Raw genomic sequence first — 18,638 nt, 5'->3', positions numbered from 1 at the left:
ATAATATAGGTCCATATAAGGTTAGGCAGATAAACATACCAAAGAATGCACTTCAGGTTGGGTGATTATTTCCTTTGAAAATAGATTAAGACATCGCAAGAACTCTTGGTACTCAGAGGTGTTATGTTTCACCTTCACTCGATCAACAAAAGCAAGTTTTTGGACATGGCCTGTCATCACGAAAGTCAATTTCAGGCCATAACTAATGGCAGACAAGTCTGCTTGAAATAAAAATCAAGAAACTCACTCCTTCCCTAGCCTGATTCGTGATTTCGGGAGAATCATCATCCCTTAGTGTCAGTTTCTTTTTTACTGTCGAGAAACTGCTCTTACTGGCTATCAATTCCATAACCTTTCCTGTCGCTGTTATCCATCCATGTGATCATTCTTTGTGTCAATGCGTCTAGCCTCTTCTTTACTTCCTTTCAACAAATATCTCTCATTGTCTAGGTCCATACGCTCCTTTTTGAGGTCACTGAGACTTTATGTGAACCAATGATCCGGTCCTTCTGCAAACAAGTAACAGATCTGGGTATCGAATATCCAGTAGCTCACAAATTAATCCAAGGGCAAATAAAAACTAAAGAGAGGAACCTTATTAGAGCCCCGCATGGTGGGAAGTGATTTAATGGCTCTATCACGTACTGACATTTTTACAGGACGGGACCACTAGCAGGGGGGAAGCTAGTAAGGAGAGAGGATGTGCACCCAGGGGAAAAATCAGTTTGGATTCGCCACTGACCACTAGGATCAACTCTACAAAAACTCAAAACAAGATCAGATTCAGTTCCCCACAAGACAACAACTGAATGAAAGAGGTAAATAAAAAAAACTCCAATACCTCTGAGCTTTAGATCTTTCATGACCTCACGAAACTCATCATATTGTCGCGTTTATCTTAAATTTTATACTTGACAGCCTTGAGATATGCAAGTGGATCATTTGTAGTTCTTATGTGCACTCCCTCCAACTCCAACCATGTTTTGAATTAGTTAGAGCTTCACGAAACACAATACAAAAAAAAAGTTTAGTAGCAAAAGTAGATCACTGTGCTTCATATATGCCAATATATCACGACAAAAAAAATTTAGTAGCAAAAAAGTTTAATAAATATTAAATATATAATTTTCATTAAACGTGTTCTGAAATCTCTCAGCTAGTAGTGTTTTAATAAACTAAATATCTTATTTTACTTTTCTGAAATTCATAAATTATTAAATTTATTTATAAAATAAATTAATTACTTTAAAATCCAAATTTTATGGAATTAAAAACTTATACGATAAAAATATATAAATTAGCAATCAACAAATTCATAAATTATGTGGTTCCGAGTTGGACCGTTTCCAAAATATGACAAATCAATAAGATAATATTTTATAAAAATCCTAAAATCATAAAATAATAATTTATATATGTTATTTTATTATTTTTTTATATTTCATAATGGTATTATTCTTTATTTTTCTTAATATTTCAGTATATTTTTATAATATTTAGTAAACTTATATCTAAACCCACATTTAAATTCTACAAAAAATATTTTTATACATCAAAAATATAAAAATTAATACTACGAAAGTTGAATTTTGAAGATTTAATTAATGTATATATAGTAAAAAATCTATTTTCTAATTTTATAAAATCATATATTCTTTTTTTGTCAACTTTTGATTTAATTAGCCCGAAGGAAAACGGGGTCGGTTACAATGTTTTCCAAGCCCAATCGAAATACATAGCATATATTAGATGAAACAAAAGCGATAAATTAGGTTTATCTTTCACGCGTCTTTTCACGAAGCTTCAAGATGAAGGATCAAGGCCGCGTCTCTCACACGTGTTGCTCATGATATCACCGGTAACCACAGCCGTCAGGAAGCGTCACCGTCACCGTCGCGTAATCACTCTTCGATCTCCTCCTCTCAGCCGCAGCAGATATTAACAGCCTCACCAAAGGGCGTAGATGCTAAATCACCGACACTGTAGGAATTTAAATTAGCAAAGTAGGAGAATCCTAGTTTCTCAGAGGTCCCGGATATCGGATAATACTACACGCCAAGCAATCAGAACACGAAACGAGAACAGTAATAAAATAAGAAATCGAAAAAGAGAGCAAGATAGTTCTTATTCCGAATCTGCATTTGAGCCTTTACAACAAGGTAATTGCCTAGGCTACGAGAGCTGTCGGCGAGATTCCTAGTTCTAAAAACCCTAAGACAGCAAAAAAACTAATTGAGTCGTAGCTCGAATAACAAAAACGGAATATTGCCTAAAATAGTTCTAAGTGCTAAGTTTGCTGTGTCCAAGTCCCCCTTTTGCCTCTCGCCTAGGACGGTTTACGCTTTTCCTCTTCTGCCCTTAAGCCGTCATAGCTTAAAAACGGAGATATTCCATTTTTTCCGATCTTCATAATTATCTTCGAAAACTTCCTATATATCCGCGGAAACTTGACATTTATCTTTCCTTGCGAACCAAGCATAAACCGTCCTTTGGTTAAGAAATCGTAAGTGGACTTCGAGTCACGTCTTAGGTCTTTTTGGGCCGTCTTTGGACTCGAAACGTATATTACGGCTTCTTTTGATAAAAACGAACTTTCCGCGGTTTTTATCGTAAAGTTCGGTTGATGACTTCAAATGACGAGAAACATGAAATGGGTTTGCTACGGTCTTCGGGAGATAGCATTAAAGAGTAGACGAGAATGCATGGATTCGTGTCGTATCGACATTTCGGGAAAGCTCGATCGCTTCGTAACGATCGAAACGTGCACGTGCTCGGTCGCTACGTAGCGACCGAGCTTAAAAAGGGTTAAGTGCAAATCTGAAAAGAAGTAAAAAGTCTGATACAAGCAAACAGGATATAATAAAGTTCTTCGAAAGCAGGAGAGAAGATTATTATAACTCAAGCTTGGAGATAGAAGAAGATCATTAAGAGAAGCTCCACCTTGAGACAATTACACAACAAAATCTCCTATTGCAAAGAGAAATTCGCCTTATGCGAAACAAAAGATCGATCCTAGGACCGAAAATATGTTACAAGCAAAAGATTTAATCAACATCTTCATCTAAAAGATAAAGGTTTGGTAAGAGGAAGAAGTTGAGAATGAAAGAGCCCTAAAAATTATATATTCTAAAATAGAAAAATCTAAAAATATTTTTTTGTTAATTAATAACCCTATAAATTAATAAAATATTATAATTTAATATTATTAATTTATAGATATTTTACTTTTCATTGTATTGTATATGGAAGAAGTAAAATTCAGTACATGAGGGGACACCGCAAAAACAAAAAACAAAAACTAGGTATTTAGGAAGTTAACCTATTGACGGCTCTCTAATAGATTATGGTAATTGTGTTAATGTGTATTCCCATTTATTTTCAGTTGACTGATTGACTCAAAAATTATTAGATAAAGTTCATGAATTGTGTATTCATATCAACAACAATTTGAACTATATACCACATTAACTGATGTCAGATAACTCAACTTGAACAAAAAAGACACCAATGTATACCCTCTAATACAAACCAACGTAAAGTTGTAAACAACATTATACGGATGAAGGAACCAAAGAAGAAGATCAATATGCAAAAAGTTACTAGACATATATATCCATATAATTTACAGTTAAAGTAGAAATGATAGCACTTGTAAGTTAGATACATGATCATATTAAAACTCTACCAGATAAAAGAATTGTCCAAATAAAATACATATGAAAAAATTTACTGAAACACAAGATAAGGATTAAAATTTTCTTTTATAAGTTCATCCATATATATTGTCCATAATATGAAACTCAAACGATGAAAAGTAGCTGAAATGAGTGTCGGTTTTGTCTTAAACGATGAAAAATAACTGAAATGAATGATAAGTTTTGTCATCAACAACAACCTATTGATTAGAACTTATTATCCCAGCTTATTTCAACTGCAATCTCAATCTTCTCTATAGTATTATCATCTATAGCGAGCAGGGAGAAAAGCTGCAAAATCCACACACAAATCCTGGTGGTCTCGGAGGGCATACAACACCTGCAAATCATTTCTTTAACAAAATAAAGGTAAAATCATCAAACCCAATACATGAACACTAAAGAAGAAACAAGTATTAATATTATACACGTATTAATAGTTTTTTTATGATAGTGCTGAAACACACACACACACACACACACACATATATATATATATTAACATACCTCATGATATATATATATATATATATTAACGTACCTCATGATGGACCTCAGTAAGACTCTTCTTACATTCTCTGAACATTCGCAATATCTCTAATAAGGACTTGTATGCATGCTCGTCTTGTAACCTTTCCTGCAAATAAACGATATTTAACGGGAGATGGTAAAACAGAAAAGATGAATATAATTTATTACTAGGGCTAGAATACAAACTGTGTTATATTTCTTTTTAGATTTCAATATTTATAGAAAAAAATAAACTGAAAGTCAAATCGTTAGGCAAATTTTATATCCCTATTTACTACCATGGGCGAGTGTGCGTACCTTGACCTTGTTGATAAATTCAGCAGCATCCCGAAACTCAGGCTTCCTTCGTTGAGTTTGATCCTTCGGGAGTGTTATCTTATAGCACGGCGGCAAGAACTTATTGAAACCCGACCCACGTACATCCCTTGTAGATTGTCTCTTTGTGATCATGATTTGAAATTGCCTAGAATTATTTAGAGACAAAGTATAGCAATGTAAAATAATCCCAAACCACAATAAATTAATTTGAAAGGTATATACTATATATTCAAATAATCCAATTCGAAGTCCATCCCTTAATACAAACATAAACAATCACGCAGCGCAGTTAGTAACAGGTACAGTGAAGAATAATAGGGAATATTGCAATGAATATCAAGACCACAAACGAGAGAATTTGAACAAGCCTAGTCCAGATATTATTTTACAATATAAACATAAAACGTTGGAACAATTACCATAGAATGAGAGAAATGAAAACTATCGAACCACATCATACACCTATCAAATATTAAGCGAGACCTAAGACATCATCCAGAGGAAAAGGTTTCTCCTTACCTCACACAGCACCCAGACTGGTTTTGAACAATTCCCACTAAAGTAGACAAGAATATTTTATGGTTTAAAAATATATTACATTGCTTTTATATAGAAATGTGGAATAAACAAAAAAATCATTTTTCTAAGGTAATAATGAAAATGTATCTTTTATTTCCTTCCTTTTATTTGACTAAAACAATTCATTCATAGAAAATATTAGAAAATATATCATAACATATACAGCCAACACTTATATTTATAAAAGTTTCAAAATTTAAATTGATCTCTTCTATATCTTTTGATACTATATAGGTGGATATCATAATTCTCTTCCTTAGTTAACGATTTAAACCTCTCTTTCTTTGTTTTTTCTTTTCTTTCTTTGTTTTTTCTTTTTTTTTTGAGAAAGATTTAAATCTCTCTTTCTCTATTAAAAAGGTACAATCCTCGTATATAAACTAGGCATGAGACTTATTATTATCCAAGATTCGAATCCGATTCAAAATCCGCTCGGGATCTGCTCCGAAAATAGGATATCCGGAGTGCCCGGATCCGAATTCGTATAGTAAAATCTTGGATCCTTCAAAACCGGATCCGGATATCTTAATCTTTAGATTATATATCCAGATTCGGATCTGTATTTTTAAACCTCTCTTTCTCTGTTAAAAAGGTACAATCCTCATATATAAACTAACTCTTTGTACTGTCTCAGTCGGACACAAAAGTCATGATCAAATGGTTAGTTTTCTTGGAGAGTCTTTCAAAACTCTCTAATTATCTCATATATTAAGGGAAAAGCCAAGAAACAAAACGTTAGTTAATAATTTAAATGTATAATTATGAAAATTGTTTAAGAACGTATAAGTTTACTGATAAATTGATATTTATTTGATTTTGAAAACACAGATAAAAAAATAAAGAAAAAGGAAAAACAATATTGAATAATATAAATAAGTTATTTCACACCTGATTTTTGTGAGTTATTCCCCAAGGGTTCTGTAATCACAACAGTCCAGTGGTTAGAGCTAAATTTGATTTCACTCCACTCACTCAATCATAAAAAGCTATACTTACTCTTAGTATCGATGCCAGAGAGTAATCCATCTCCAGAAAGAAAAATAAAAGTTGGTCAAATCATATAACTTTTGACTTAGAAATGTAATAAGAGAAACACAAGTTCTGAAGGCGTCCATAGGGTCTGGATACACTCCGATTAAACTCTCCACCTGAAACAATAATATATGTCCATATAAGGTTAGGCAGCTAAACATACCAAAGAATGCAATTCAGGTTGGCTGATTATTTTCTTTGAAAATAGATCAAGATATCGCAAGAACTCTTGGTACTCAGAGGTGTCAAGTTTCACCTTCACTCGATCAACAAAAGCAAGTTGTTGGACATGTCCTGTCATCACAAAGGTCAATTTCAGGCCACAACTAATGGCAGACAAGGCTGCTTGAATTGAAATCAAGAAACTCACTCCTTCCCTAGCCTGATTCGTGATTTCAGGAGAATCATCATCCCTTATTGTCAGTTTCTTTTTTACTGTGGAGAAACTGGTCTTACTGGCTATCAATTCCATAACCTTTCCTGTCGCTGTCATCCATCCATGGGATCATTCTTTGTGTCAATGCGTCTAGCCTCTTCTTTACTTCCTTTCAAGAAAGATCTCTCATTGTCTAGGTCCATACGCTCCTTTTTGAGGTCACAGAGTCTGTATGTGAACCAATGATCCGGTCCTTCTGCAAACAAGTAACAGGTCTGGGTATCGAATATCCAGTAGCTCACAAATTAATCCAAGGGCAGATAAAAACTAGAGAGAGGAACCTTATTAGAGCCCAGCATGGTGGGAAGTGATTTATTGTCTCTATAACGTACTGACATTTTTACAGGACTATTAATAGAGGCAGGGGACCACACTAGTATCAACTCTACAAAACTCAAAACAAGATCAGATTCAGTTCCCCACAAGACAACAACTGCATCAAAGAGGTAAATAAAAAAAAACTCCAATTACCTCTGAGCTTTAAAATCTTTCATGATCTCACCAAACTCATCATATTTATACTTGACAGCCTTGAGATATGCAAGTGGATTATTTGTAGCTCTTATGTGCACTCCCTCCAACTCCAACCATGTTTTGAAATTAGTTAGAGCTTCACTAAACACATAATACAAAAAAAAAAGTTTAGTAGCAAAAATAGATCCTGTGCTTCATATCTGCCAATATCTCGACAAAAAAAAGTTTAGTAGCAAAAAAGTGTAATAACTGTTAAATATATAATTTTAATTAAACGTGTTCTGATATCTCTTATCTAGTAGTGTTTTAATAAACTAAATATCTTATTTTACTTTTCTGAAATTCATAAATTATTAAATTTATTTATAAAATAAATTAATTACTTTAAAATCCAAATTTTATGGTATAAAAAACTTATACAGTAAAAATATATAAATTAACACTCGATAAATTCATAAATTATGTGGTTCCGAGTTGGGCCGCTTCTAAATATGACAAATCAATAAAATAATATTTTATAAAAATCCTATGTAAATATATGGTCCCACTAAAATCATAAATTAATAATTTATATATATTGTTTATTATTTATTTTATATTCATAATGGTATTCTTCTTTATTTTTCTTAATATTTTAGTATATTTTAATAATATTTAGTAAACTTATATCTAAAACCACATTTAAATTCTACAAAACATATTTTATACATCAAGAATATAAAAATTAATAATATGAAAGTTGAATTTTTAAGATTTAATTAATGTATATATAGTAAAAAACTGTTTTATAATTATATAAAAAACTATATTCTTTTTTTTTGTCAACTTTTGATTTCATTAGCCCGAAGGCAAAGTGGGTCAGTTACAACTTTTCAAACCCATCAAAAGGATTAAGGGCAAATCTGAAACGAAGTACAAAGATCTGATAGAAACAAACAGGATATAATAAAGTTCTTCGAAAGCAGGAGAGAAGATTATTATAACTCAAGCTTGGAGATAGAAGAAGATCATTAAGAGAAGCTCTACCTTGAAACAATTACACAACAAAATCGCCTATGGCGAAGAGAAATTTGCCTTATGGGAAACAAAAGATCGATCCTAGGACCGAAAATATGTTACAAGGAAAAGATTTAATCAACATCTTCCTCTAAAAGATAAAGGTTTGGTAAGAGGAAGAAGTTGAGGGAGAAAGAGCCCTAAAATTATATATATTCTAAAATAAAAAAATCTAAAAATAATTTTTTTGTTAATTAATAACCCTATAAATTAATAAAATATTATAATTCAATATTATTAATTGATAAAGTTTTTACTTTTCACTGTTTTATATATGGAGGAAGTAAAATTCAGCACATGAGGGGACACTGGGAAAACAAAAAAAAATAGGAATTTAGGAAGTTAATCTATTGACGGCTCTTTAATTAATAGATTATGGTAATTGTGTTAATGTGTATTCCCATTTATGTTCAGTTGGCTGATTGACTCAAAAATTATTAGATCTAGTTCATGAATTGTGTATGCATATCAACAACAATTTGAACTATATACCACATATTAACTGATGTCAGAATAACTCAACTTGAACAAAAAAGACACCAATGTATAACCTCTAATACAAACCAACGTAAAGTTGTAAACAACATTATACGGATGAAGGAACCAAAGAAGAAGATCAATATGCAAAAAGTTACTAGACATATATATCCATATAATTTACAGTTAAAGTAGAAATGATAGCACTTGTAAGTTAGATACATGATCATATTAAAACTCTACCAGATAAAAGAATTGTCCAAATAAAATACATATGAAAAAATTTACTGAAACACAAGATAAGGATTAAAATTTTCTTTTATAAGTTCATCCATATATATTGTCCATAATATGAAACTCAAACGATGAAAAGTAGCTGAAATGAGTGTCGGTTTTGTCTTAAACGATGAAAAATAACTGAAATGAATGATAAGTTTTGTCATCAACAACAACCTATTGATTAGAACTTATTATCCCAGCTTATTTCAACTGCAATCTCAATCTTCTCTATAGTATTATCATCTATAGCGAGCAGGGAGAAAAGCTGCAAAATCCACACACAAATCCTGGTGGTCTCGGAGGGCATACAACACCTGCAAATAGGTAATCATTTCTTTAACAAAATAAAGGTAAAATCATCAAACCCAATACATGAACACTAAAGAAGAAACAAGTATTAATATTATACACGTATTAATAGTTTTTTTATGATAGTGCTGAAACACACACACACACACACACACACATATATATATATATTAACATACCTCATGATGGACCTCAGTAAGACTCTTCTTATTTTATCTGAACATTCGCAATATCTCTAATAAGGACTTGTATGCATGCTCGTCTTGTAACCTTTCCTGCAAATAAACGATATTTAACGGGAGATGGTAAAACAGAAAAGATGAATATAATTTATTACTAGGGCTAGAATACAAACTGTGTTATATTTCTTTTTAGATTTCAATATTTATAGAAAAAAATAAACTGAAAGTCAAATCGTTAGGCAAATTTTATATCCCTATTTACTACCATGGGCGAGTGTGCGCACCTTGACCTTGTTGATAAATTCAGCAGCATCCCGAAACTCAGGCTTCCTTCGTTGAGTTTGATCCTTCGGGAGTGTTATCTTATAGCCCGGCGGCAAGAACTTATTGAAACCCAAAAGCAGGTCTTTGTGTTCCTTAAAGAGTTGACTCACCTTTGATATGACATCATTGTAAGCAGAACGAACTCTGCAATTAAAACACCATTAAATTTTTCAACTTCTCATAACTCATAAGACTATTTTGCAGACAGAAATTGAACAAATTAAAGAGGAAAATTAATGTTTAACACATAGAAAATACCTTGCAAGTCTCAAGTCCTTCAAGAGCTTGGTAATTTTATCATATATTTCACGATTATCAGGAAACCTATTCAGCACAATTTGTAGGTACCCACGTACATCCCTTGTAGATTGTCTCTTTATGATCATGATTTGAAATTGCCTAGAATTATTTAGAGACAAAGTATAGCAATGTAAAATAATCCCAAACCACAATAAATTAATTTGGAAGGTATATACTATATATTCAAATAATCCAATTCGAATTCCATCCCTTAATACAAACATAAACAATCACGCAGCGCAGTTAGTAACAGGTACAGTGAAGAATAATAGGGAATATTGCAATGAATATCAAGACCACAAACTAGAGAATTTAAACAAGCCTAGTCCAGATATTATTTTACAATATAAACATAAAACGTTGGAACAATTACCACAGAATGAGAGAAATGAAAACTATCGAACCACATCATACACCTATCAAATCTTAAGCGAAACCTAAGTCATCATCCAGAGGAAAAGGTTTCTCATTACCTCACACAGCACCCAGACTGGTTTTGAACAATTTCCACAAAAGTAGACAAGAATATTTTATGGTTTAAAATTATATTACATTGCATTTATATACAAATGTGGAATAGACAAAAAATCATTTTCTAAGGTAATAATGAAAATATATCTTTTAGTTCCTTCCTTTTATTTGACTAAAACAATTCATTCATAGAAAATATTAGAAAATATATCATAACATATACAGCCAACACTTATATTTATAAAAGCTTCAAAATTTAAATTGATCTCTGCTATATCTTTTGATAGTATATAGGTGGATATCATAATTCTCTTCCTTAGTTAACGATTTAAACCTCTCTTTCTTTGTTTTTTCTTTTTTTTGGGAAAAATTTAAACCTCTCTTTCTCTATTAAAAATGTACAATTCTCATATATAGGCGTTTCTATGGCTGCATGTGCTTGATCCTTGGATTCCAGTCCCGCTTTGTCCGTTTTATGCTTTCTCATGATCGAAGGAATGGTCGTGTGCGGTGATTCAGATTCTTTGGCAGTCCTTTGTGGTGGTGGTTCTAGTCAGTTATTGGATCGTGCATGTTCCTTTTTGGGTTCAATGATATCAATCTACTTTCGTTCTGTCTCTCATGGCTTTAGGTTTGAAGCTTCCGCGTTTTTGAGGGTTACGGTGTTGATCTCTCAGATTAAAGCTTTGGCTTTTAAGTTTTGTAGATTTTGGTTCTAATTTGATCTCGGTGTTGTTGGTTAAGGTTCCCATTTGCCACTTAGCTAGATTGCATTAGGCCCTATGTTGCTGCCTCTGTTTGAGCTATGGTTTGTTCCTTCTGCTACAAATTATGGAGCTTTATGTTCTTGCCTTTAGGGTGACTTGTTCCATATTTGTATTGAAGATTGTAGGCTCTGGCATGATCACGATCAGCATGATCTTGTTGTGATTTTGGACTGAAAGAGTTGAGCTTGACTAGTTTAATTGTTAGATCTAACCGTCATATGGACCTCAAACCGGTGGAATTGGAAAGTTAATCCTCCATCCATAGATAAACCTCTGACGCAAATGTGCAGTTCTGCACCTCGAAAAGCTCCATAATCACCATAGTTCTTCAAAACGTACTTGAACCTGAAAACACTCTAAAACATACTCAAAACCCATATGAATAGACTCTAAATAGGACATATACCATGGTCTAAATGGTGTAAAATCCATGGTATATCACTTATATCTCAAACATTTGTAATTTTTTACTCTTTGATACTCCTCGGATTACCTCAGTTATAAGTTGATAAAATGTACAATCACCTGCCCATAAAAAAATTGAACAAATTAAAGGTCATAACAGCTCAATTTGAACAGAAAAATCACCAATATATACTTTCTAATACAATTCAACGTAAAGGTGATAAGAGAATCAAAGTATACCATCATTTGCAGCAACAAGCAAAATGTTAAGAGCATTGTTCTTGATAGTGTGGGTTACCATCTTGTCACCAATAATGAAACTGTCAACATTTTTAGCAGCTAGAATTAGGCTCTTGGCCATTGCTAAACCGGACTTGGAAATGATAAAAACCATGATGAACCTCCTTCATGAATATCAAGACCTAAAATAAATCAGTACATGTGTAGAAACATTTCCAACAAAATTGAAAATACAACATCACAAATAGGAATGAACCAAAATATAAGCATATTAGATATCATGATTTTAAGTGACTTAGTTAAGAAAACCTAAATTTCATTATTTTAGATGGGATTTTATATTGGTTTAATAAAAAAAAATATTAAAATTTACAATTCATCTAAAATTAAAGAAAAATCATTAAAATCAAATAATTTCAAGCTCTATATTGAGTAAACCATCTCTAAGTATTTCAATCTGTAGAAAATGTAGATAGGGGGTAAAAATGAACATTTTTCGTTAATTAATTATATATCTCCTATATATTACTAGACTAATTGTGATACAATCAATACAACTGGTCATACCTCACATAATTTAAATGTACGACCATAATTTAAATCATATCTAAAGTATTTTCTCATGGTCTGACAAATAATTAATGTTTTATACTTTTCTATATATTTCTATATTGTTACCTAAAATAAAAAATTCATCATAGAAAAATTTGTGCATTAAAATACAATTATGATGGCTAAATGAAGGTGATAAAAACTCTAGCTTCTTCCATGCCGTCACTAGAGGAAGACGAGCCTGTAATAAATTCTCTATTATAGAAGATGAGGCGGGGCAAGCGTTTTATGAAGAGAATCAGATTGTAAATGCCTTTGTCTCCTTCTACAAGAAACTTTTCACGGCAGGGAGTTCCAATCCTAGTGAAGTAGTCCGCGAAGCACTTATTCCGAAGGTTTCCACTGAGATGAACCAACTGTTAATTTCAATTCCGGATAAGGCTGAGGTACAAGCGGCTGTTTTCTCCATACATCCAGATAAAGCACCGGGACCGGATGGATTCTCGGCGGGGTTTTATCAATCATTTTGGGATGTTATTGGTGATGATATCTATAATGATATCCGAGGTTTCTTTGAAACAACCTACCTCCATCCTAGACAGAACGAGACACACGTTAGGTTGATACCGAAAATCACTGGAGCTAAGAAGGTATCGGACTACAGGCCTATAGCGTTGTGTAACACCCAGTACAAAGTCATTGCAAAAATTCTGTCTAGAAGACTCAAACCGCTTCTGCAAGAACTCATATCACCCTCTCAGTCATCTTTTGTGACTGGCCGCTCGATCTCCGATAACGTCCTGATTACACACGAGATCCTCCACTTCTTGAGACAGTCGGGAGCGAAGAAATATGTGTCAATGGCGGTAAAAACTGACATGAGTAAAGCATATGACAGAATTGAGTGGGGATTCCTTCAAGAGGTACTTAAGCGTTTGGGTTTTCACGACGTGTGGGTAGCTTGGATAATGGAATGTGTCTCCTCAGTCTCGTATTCTTTCCTCATTAATGGAGGACCGCAAGGCAGGGTAAAACCCTCGAGAGGTCTACGCCAAGGAGACCCCGTATCCCCGTATTTATTTATCCTATGCACGAAAGTCCTCTCGGGACTGTGTAATAAGGCGTTACTAAATGGCTCTCTACCGGGGATCAAGGTGGCAAGAAATTGCCCTCCGATAAATCACTTGTTGTTCTCTGATGATACGATGTTTTTTGGGAAGTCAAGCTCCACCATCTGCGCCACACTTGTCACCATCCTCAGCAGGTATGAGCAGGCATCCGGTCAGTGCATTAACCGAGCTAAATCTGCTGTAACTTTCTCTACGAAAACAAGCGCTGAGGCTAAAGTCCGTGTGAAACGGGAGCTGGATATTAGCAATGAAGGAGGCATAGGTAAATACCTCGGGCTGCCGGAACACTTTGGGAGGAAGAAACGAGACATCTTCGCGTCAATACTAGATAAGATCCGACAGAAGGCTCATGGATGGACTGTGAGGTTTCTATCTAGCGCTGGGAAGATGATCCTATTAAAGACAGTCTTAGCTGCGATGCCAACCTACGCTATGGGCTGCTTTACCCAAAATCCTTGTGTAAGCAGATTCAATCGGTTCTAACCAGATTCTGGTGGGATATGAAACCGGAGCTACGAAAAATGTGTTGGGTCTCGTGGGATAAGCTTACCCTCCCTAAGAGTGCGGGAGGCTTGGGATTTAGAGAAATCGAGCAGTTTAACGATGCTCTCTTGGCGAAGCACACTTGGAGACTATTGAAGAACCCGACATCACTCCTAGGCCAGACTCTTCTAAATAAATACTGTCAAGATGATAATATCCTAGACGTCTATGCTCCTAACTCGGCGTCCCACGGTTGGAGAGGAATCTTAGCAGGCAGGGAGATCATAAAGAAAGGTCTGGGCTGGGCTATAGGAAATGGCGAAAAGATCAAGGTCTGGAGGGAGTTTTGGCTCTCTACCGAGCAGCAGTGTAGTCCTATGGGCCCGCCTACCGCTCAAGCAGAAGAACTCAGGGTCAAAGACCTCCTGCAATCCGATGGCTCGGACTGGGACTTGGAGCAGATTAGAACCCACCTTCCCCATCATGAGGCTCAAATCAGACGCTTATTTCCTAGTTGTTCAATGGAGGATGAGAGGTGTTGGCTGTTCGAGAAGAGTGGGAATTATACCACTAAATCAGGTTACATGCTCGCAAAACTAAATGTCAGTAACCCGAAGGACTCGTTTAACTGGAAGCAAAGTGTCTGGAATGTCAAATGCTCTCCAAAAACTCGCCACTTCCTCTGGAAACTAAAGACAAATGCACTAGCGGTGGGGGAGACACTTTTGAGAAGAGGTATCACTACTGATGGCAAGTGTAAACGATGCGGAGAAATGAAATCTACATTCCATGTCATGTTCTCCTGCCCGACAGCAAAGAAAGTCTGGAGCCTTTCCCCTGCACTCTTAGTTCCGACTATCGCCAATTGCCAATCAATGAGTGACTTACTCCACAGATGCACTAGAATGACAAATCTCCCGCCTGTTGGTCTGTCATCTCCTCTGTACCCTTGGATTATGTGGGTGTTGTGGACGAGTCGTAACCAATTCTTATTTGAAGATAAGTCTTTTTCTGAAGCAGAGATAATCCTTAAAGCTGTCATGCTAGCTAAAGAGTGGCAAGCCGCTCAGCCTTGTCCGGGAAAGAACTTTGCTTCGGCTAAAGACTATATAGCTCCAGTACAAGCGACTCATACGCATCAAGTCCCACAGGTACCACCTAATGCCCTCGTCTATTTCTCGGATGCTGCTTGGATCAGCTCCTCCGGAGACAGTGGGCTGGGATGGGTAGCAACAGATTCAAAGGGCACGATCCAGTTTCAGGGATCATCACCTCGCCAATATGTAGCTTCAGCTTTGATGGCAGAAGCAATGGCACTAAAATCAGGCCTATCTATGGCTATAGCATCGGGTTTCAAGGACGTAGTCTGTTTTACGGACTCCAAGTGTCTAGTTGGCCTGCTCACAGAAGACTCTTCTGTGTTTGCACTCAAAGGGATCATCCACGATATCAGTGTGTTGAGCAACTCCCTAAACTCTATCTCGTTTCAGTTCACTTCGCGTGCTTGTAACCAGCTTGCAGATCGCATTGCGAAAGATGCTCTGTTTTTGCTTTCAAACTCTCTCTTAGGGATGAAAAACTCTGTATTGAATGTTAAAGGTAGTAATGATAAAAGTTTCGACCAAAAAAAAAAAAAAAAAAACAATTATGATCTTTAAAGACACACTAATGGTGACCTTCATATCCACCTCCACCATTTACCTTCGAACGAATCCACGACAAAACCTAAATAAAAACTATGAATTAGCTCATCATCATAATATGGTACACGTTCCATTATGATAATTATATATGGATTTGACAATTTTCAATTTACCATATGTTCATACCTGTTCTTCGTCATGAGAAGACTTACCTGAACAAGCGACATGTATTAAGCACAATGTTAGAATCTATATTTGACCATCATTAAAAAAGTGGCCATGTTAGGATTTACATTTCCAACTATTAAAATTCTTGCAAAGTTACATACTAGAACGTATGTTTGTAGTTGTTCTTCATCATAAGTAGACTCATCTGAAAAAACAAAATGTATTAAACACAGTTTTAGGATGTACTTACGAAATATACCTTACATTTCAATTGACTCGGCAAATATGTATAGATCCATCGGATGGATACCTTCAACGATGAAACAAATCAATATTTCTTTGTAAATTATTCATGACTCTCAACTTTAATGCCAAATTGTTTGACTTTATCGGTTAAAGTAAGTAGCCTCTCCATTCACCGCATGAATCTATACACATGCTAAAGAAAATGATTAGATAAACAGTAACATCATTATCACTGAAATATAGTTCAAATAATTTAATATAGGTATCTATGAATCAAACTTCTCAAATCTAACCTTCAATTAACTGAACCGATGACTGTTCAACAGAAAATGATCATCAGGGAGACGTGATTCGGTGTTGAGAAGGACAGTCTTGAAGAATTACAATATCTGAAACCTAATTTTAAATATTTGAGGAGAAGTCAATAATATAGATTAGAAACTAGATTGATAAAAATACCCGAAGATATGATATTTAATAAACACAATGTTAGGATGTACATAAGACAAGTATCATCGTTAAAAAAAGTGGCCATGTAAGGAGTTTTCCAAATACTGAAATACTTGCAAAGATACATACTGAAACGGATGTTCGTAGATGTTCTCCATCATGAGAAGACTCACCTGAAGAAACAAAATGTATTAAACACAACTTGAGGATGTACTTACGAAATACACATTACATGCCAATTGACTCTTCATATATGTGCAGATCCATCAGACGGATACCTTCAGCGATGGAACAAATCAATATCGACTTCTTAGGCAATTATTCATGAGTCCCAATGTTAATCCCAAATTGTTTTACTTTCTCGGTTTATGTAAATAACCTCTCTATTCACCACATGGATCTATACACAAGGTAAGAAAATAGTTAGATATTCAGTACCATCTTATCACTGAAATCTAATTTAAGTAATTTTATATAGGTATCTACAAATCAAACTTCTTAAATCCTACCTTCAACTGACTGTTCGACATAAGACAATCATCAGGGACACGAGATTTGGTGGTGAAAGGGGACAATCTTGAAGAATCGTAATATCTCAAGCATGATTTTGAAGATTGGAGGAGAAGTCGGTAATTAATGTAGAGTAGAAATTGGATCGATAAGATGGTTGGATTTCAAATAAGATAGATCGTGATGAAATAAATATATGACTTTGTTGCCAATGAGCGAATCGTATTATCAAATAAGCAACATCGATAGTAGGATCGATTTTATTAATTCAACAAAACCATAATCCCATTTCAGCATATGCTCTCGATTTCTTTTGTATACGAGTAAGACTTCATTAATTTTTTTTTTTGTTTGGTTTTTTTTAGTTGCGACATTTGGATTGATCGTCCGCAACAAATTCAGATGGCCCATTAATTCAGCCCAAAAAACAATTGAACTTTCTAAACTTTACATGCATTCTTTTAACACCATATAATACATGTATTTTAAACCTAAATGCCTTTAATTTAATTTCTGGTTATACACTAAAATATTTAAACCGCATGATAACTGTAAAAATCTGTAATTAAAAATATAATTTTCTTTTACATAATTACAATTAGGTAACATAAATATTTGTTATTTCATTTTGTGCACAGCACGGATCTCTATCTAGTATAATATTAAATTATAAATTTTCATATATGTTTTTTTTAATCGATATATATATATATATATATATGTGTATCATATACTTTCTACATGCTTGTTCTACAAAGTAGCAAAGTTGTGTCCACATAACTTTTCAGGAAAATTAATGAGGGAAGTAAGTGACAACTAAATCTTTTTCAACAAAGAAAAAGAAGTAAGCGAATATGCATCCTTCACCGTCCATTCACTCTTTTGTTCTCTCCGCTCTTTTACTTATTTTGTTCTTATATAATTACAATACACTGTGTACAATTTTATGGCGTGACCATAAATATAAAGTTTTTTTTTTTGTCAGAACTAATATAAAGTTCTTAAGAATCAATTTCATTCATATATTAGAAACTTTGTCTCGGATCATGCGGCTGGAGCTTTTGAAACGATTACTTAGTGAATGGATTTGTTTTCCATGGTTGCACATTCAGGAGTTATGTTGGTGCCGATAAATCTGTAAGTCTGATGCTAACTAAGCAAATAAGTATTCTAGTAAATGAAATTGTGGAATCTAATTATTTATATTTTTTGTTTTTTAACGTATTAATATTGTTAGAGCCAACGCCAAGAAAACAATGTCTTTTCTCAAATTCAGTACACAAACATGGAAACTATTGGGGCTCCGAGAACCAAGTGTTTTGGCCATGTTTTGAGAAATAATTCTCTGGTTTTGTTTTATTCAACGGTAACATGAACACACAATACTGAAATGATACAATGTTTAAATTTAGTATCTAATTTCAGAAGACGTTGAACCGCTCTTGCATATGCTCCTAATATTAATACAAACCTAGAATGTTAAGTTCTACTTTAAATTATGTTTCTAGTCTGTAAAAGCATTCATGGAACTTCCCAAAGTGCAGAGTTTGATGTACGAATTTTCTATCGCCAGTGCACAAA

The 18,638-nt window shown here is 34.1% G+C and overlaps 1 protein-coding gene and 1 long non-coding RNA gene across 2 annotated transcripts; one reads left to right on the top strand and one right to left on the bottom strand.

Moving 5' to 3' along the window:
• Positions 1–9,403: 9,403 nt before the first annotated feature.
• LOC106326698 lies at positions 9,404–10,027 on the bottom strand. Its single transcript, XR_001267305.1, has 3 exons — positions 9,951–10,027; positions 9,653–9,836; positions 9,404–9,461 (listed from the first exon to the last, which is right to left on the bottom strand). It is a non-coding gene; the product is annotated as an uncharacterized LOC106326698 (long non-coding RNA).
• Positions 10,028–14,078: 4,051 nt separating this feature from the next.
• On the top strand, positions 14,079–16,861 carry LOC106323642. The gene is made up of 2 exons (XM_013761730.1): positions 14,079–15,639; positions 16,809–16,861. The coding sequence occupies exons 1-2, from the start codon at positions 14,079–14,081 to the stop codon at positions 16,859–16,861; spliced, it is 1,614 nt and encodes a 537-aa protein (XP_013617184.1).
• Positions 16,862–18,638: the final 1,777 nt, after the last annotated feature.

Source organism: Brassica oleracea, chromosome C2 (genome assembly GCF_000695525.1).
Source record: "Brassica oleracea var. oleracea cultivar TO1000 chromosome C2, BOL, whole genome shotgun sequence".
Classification (NCBI taxonomy): domain Eukaryota; kingdom Viridiplantae; phylum Streptophyta; class Magnoliopsida; order Brassicales; family Brassicaceae; genus Brassica; species Brassica oleracea.
This window is presented reverse-complemented; position numbering and strand designations above follow the sequence as displayed.

Bases quoted from the DNA above. Each gene is read 5' to 3' on its own strand.
- LOC106323642 (XM_013761730.1), top strand. From the start codon at position 14,079: ATGTGTTGGGTCTCGTGGGATAAGCTTACCCTCCCTAAGAGTGCGGGA. The intron at 15,640-16,808 runs GTAGTAATGATA...ATATATGTGCAG, and splicing joins CTCTGTATTGAATGTTAAAG to ATCCATCAGACGGATACCTT.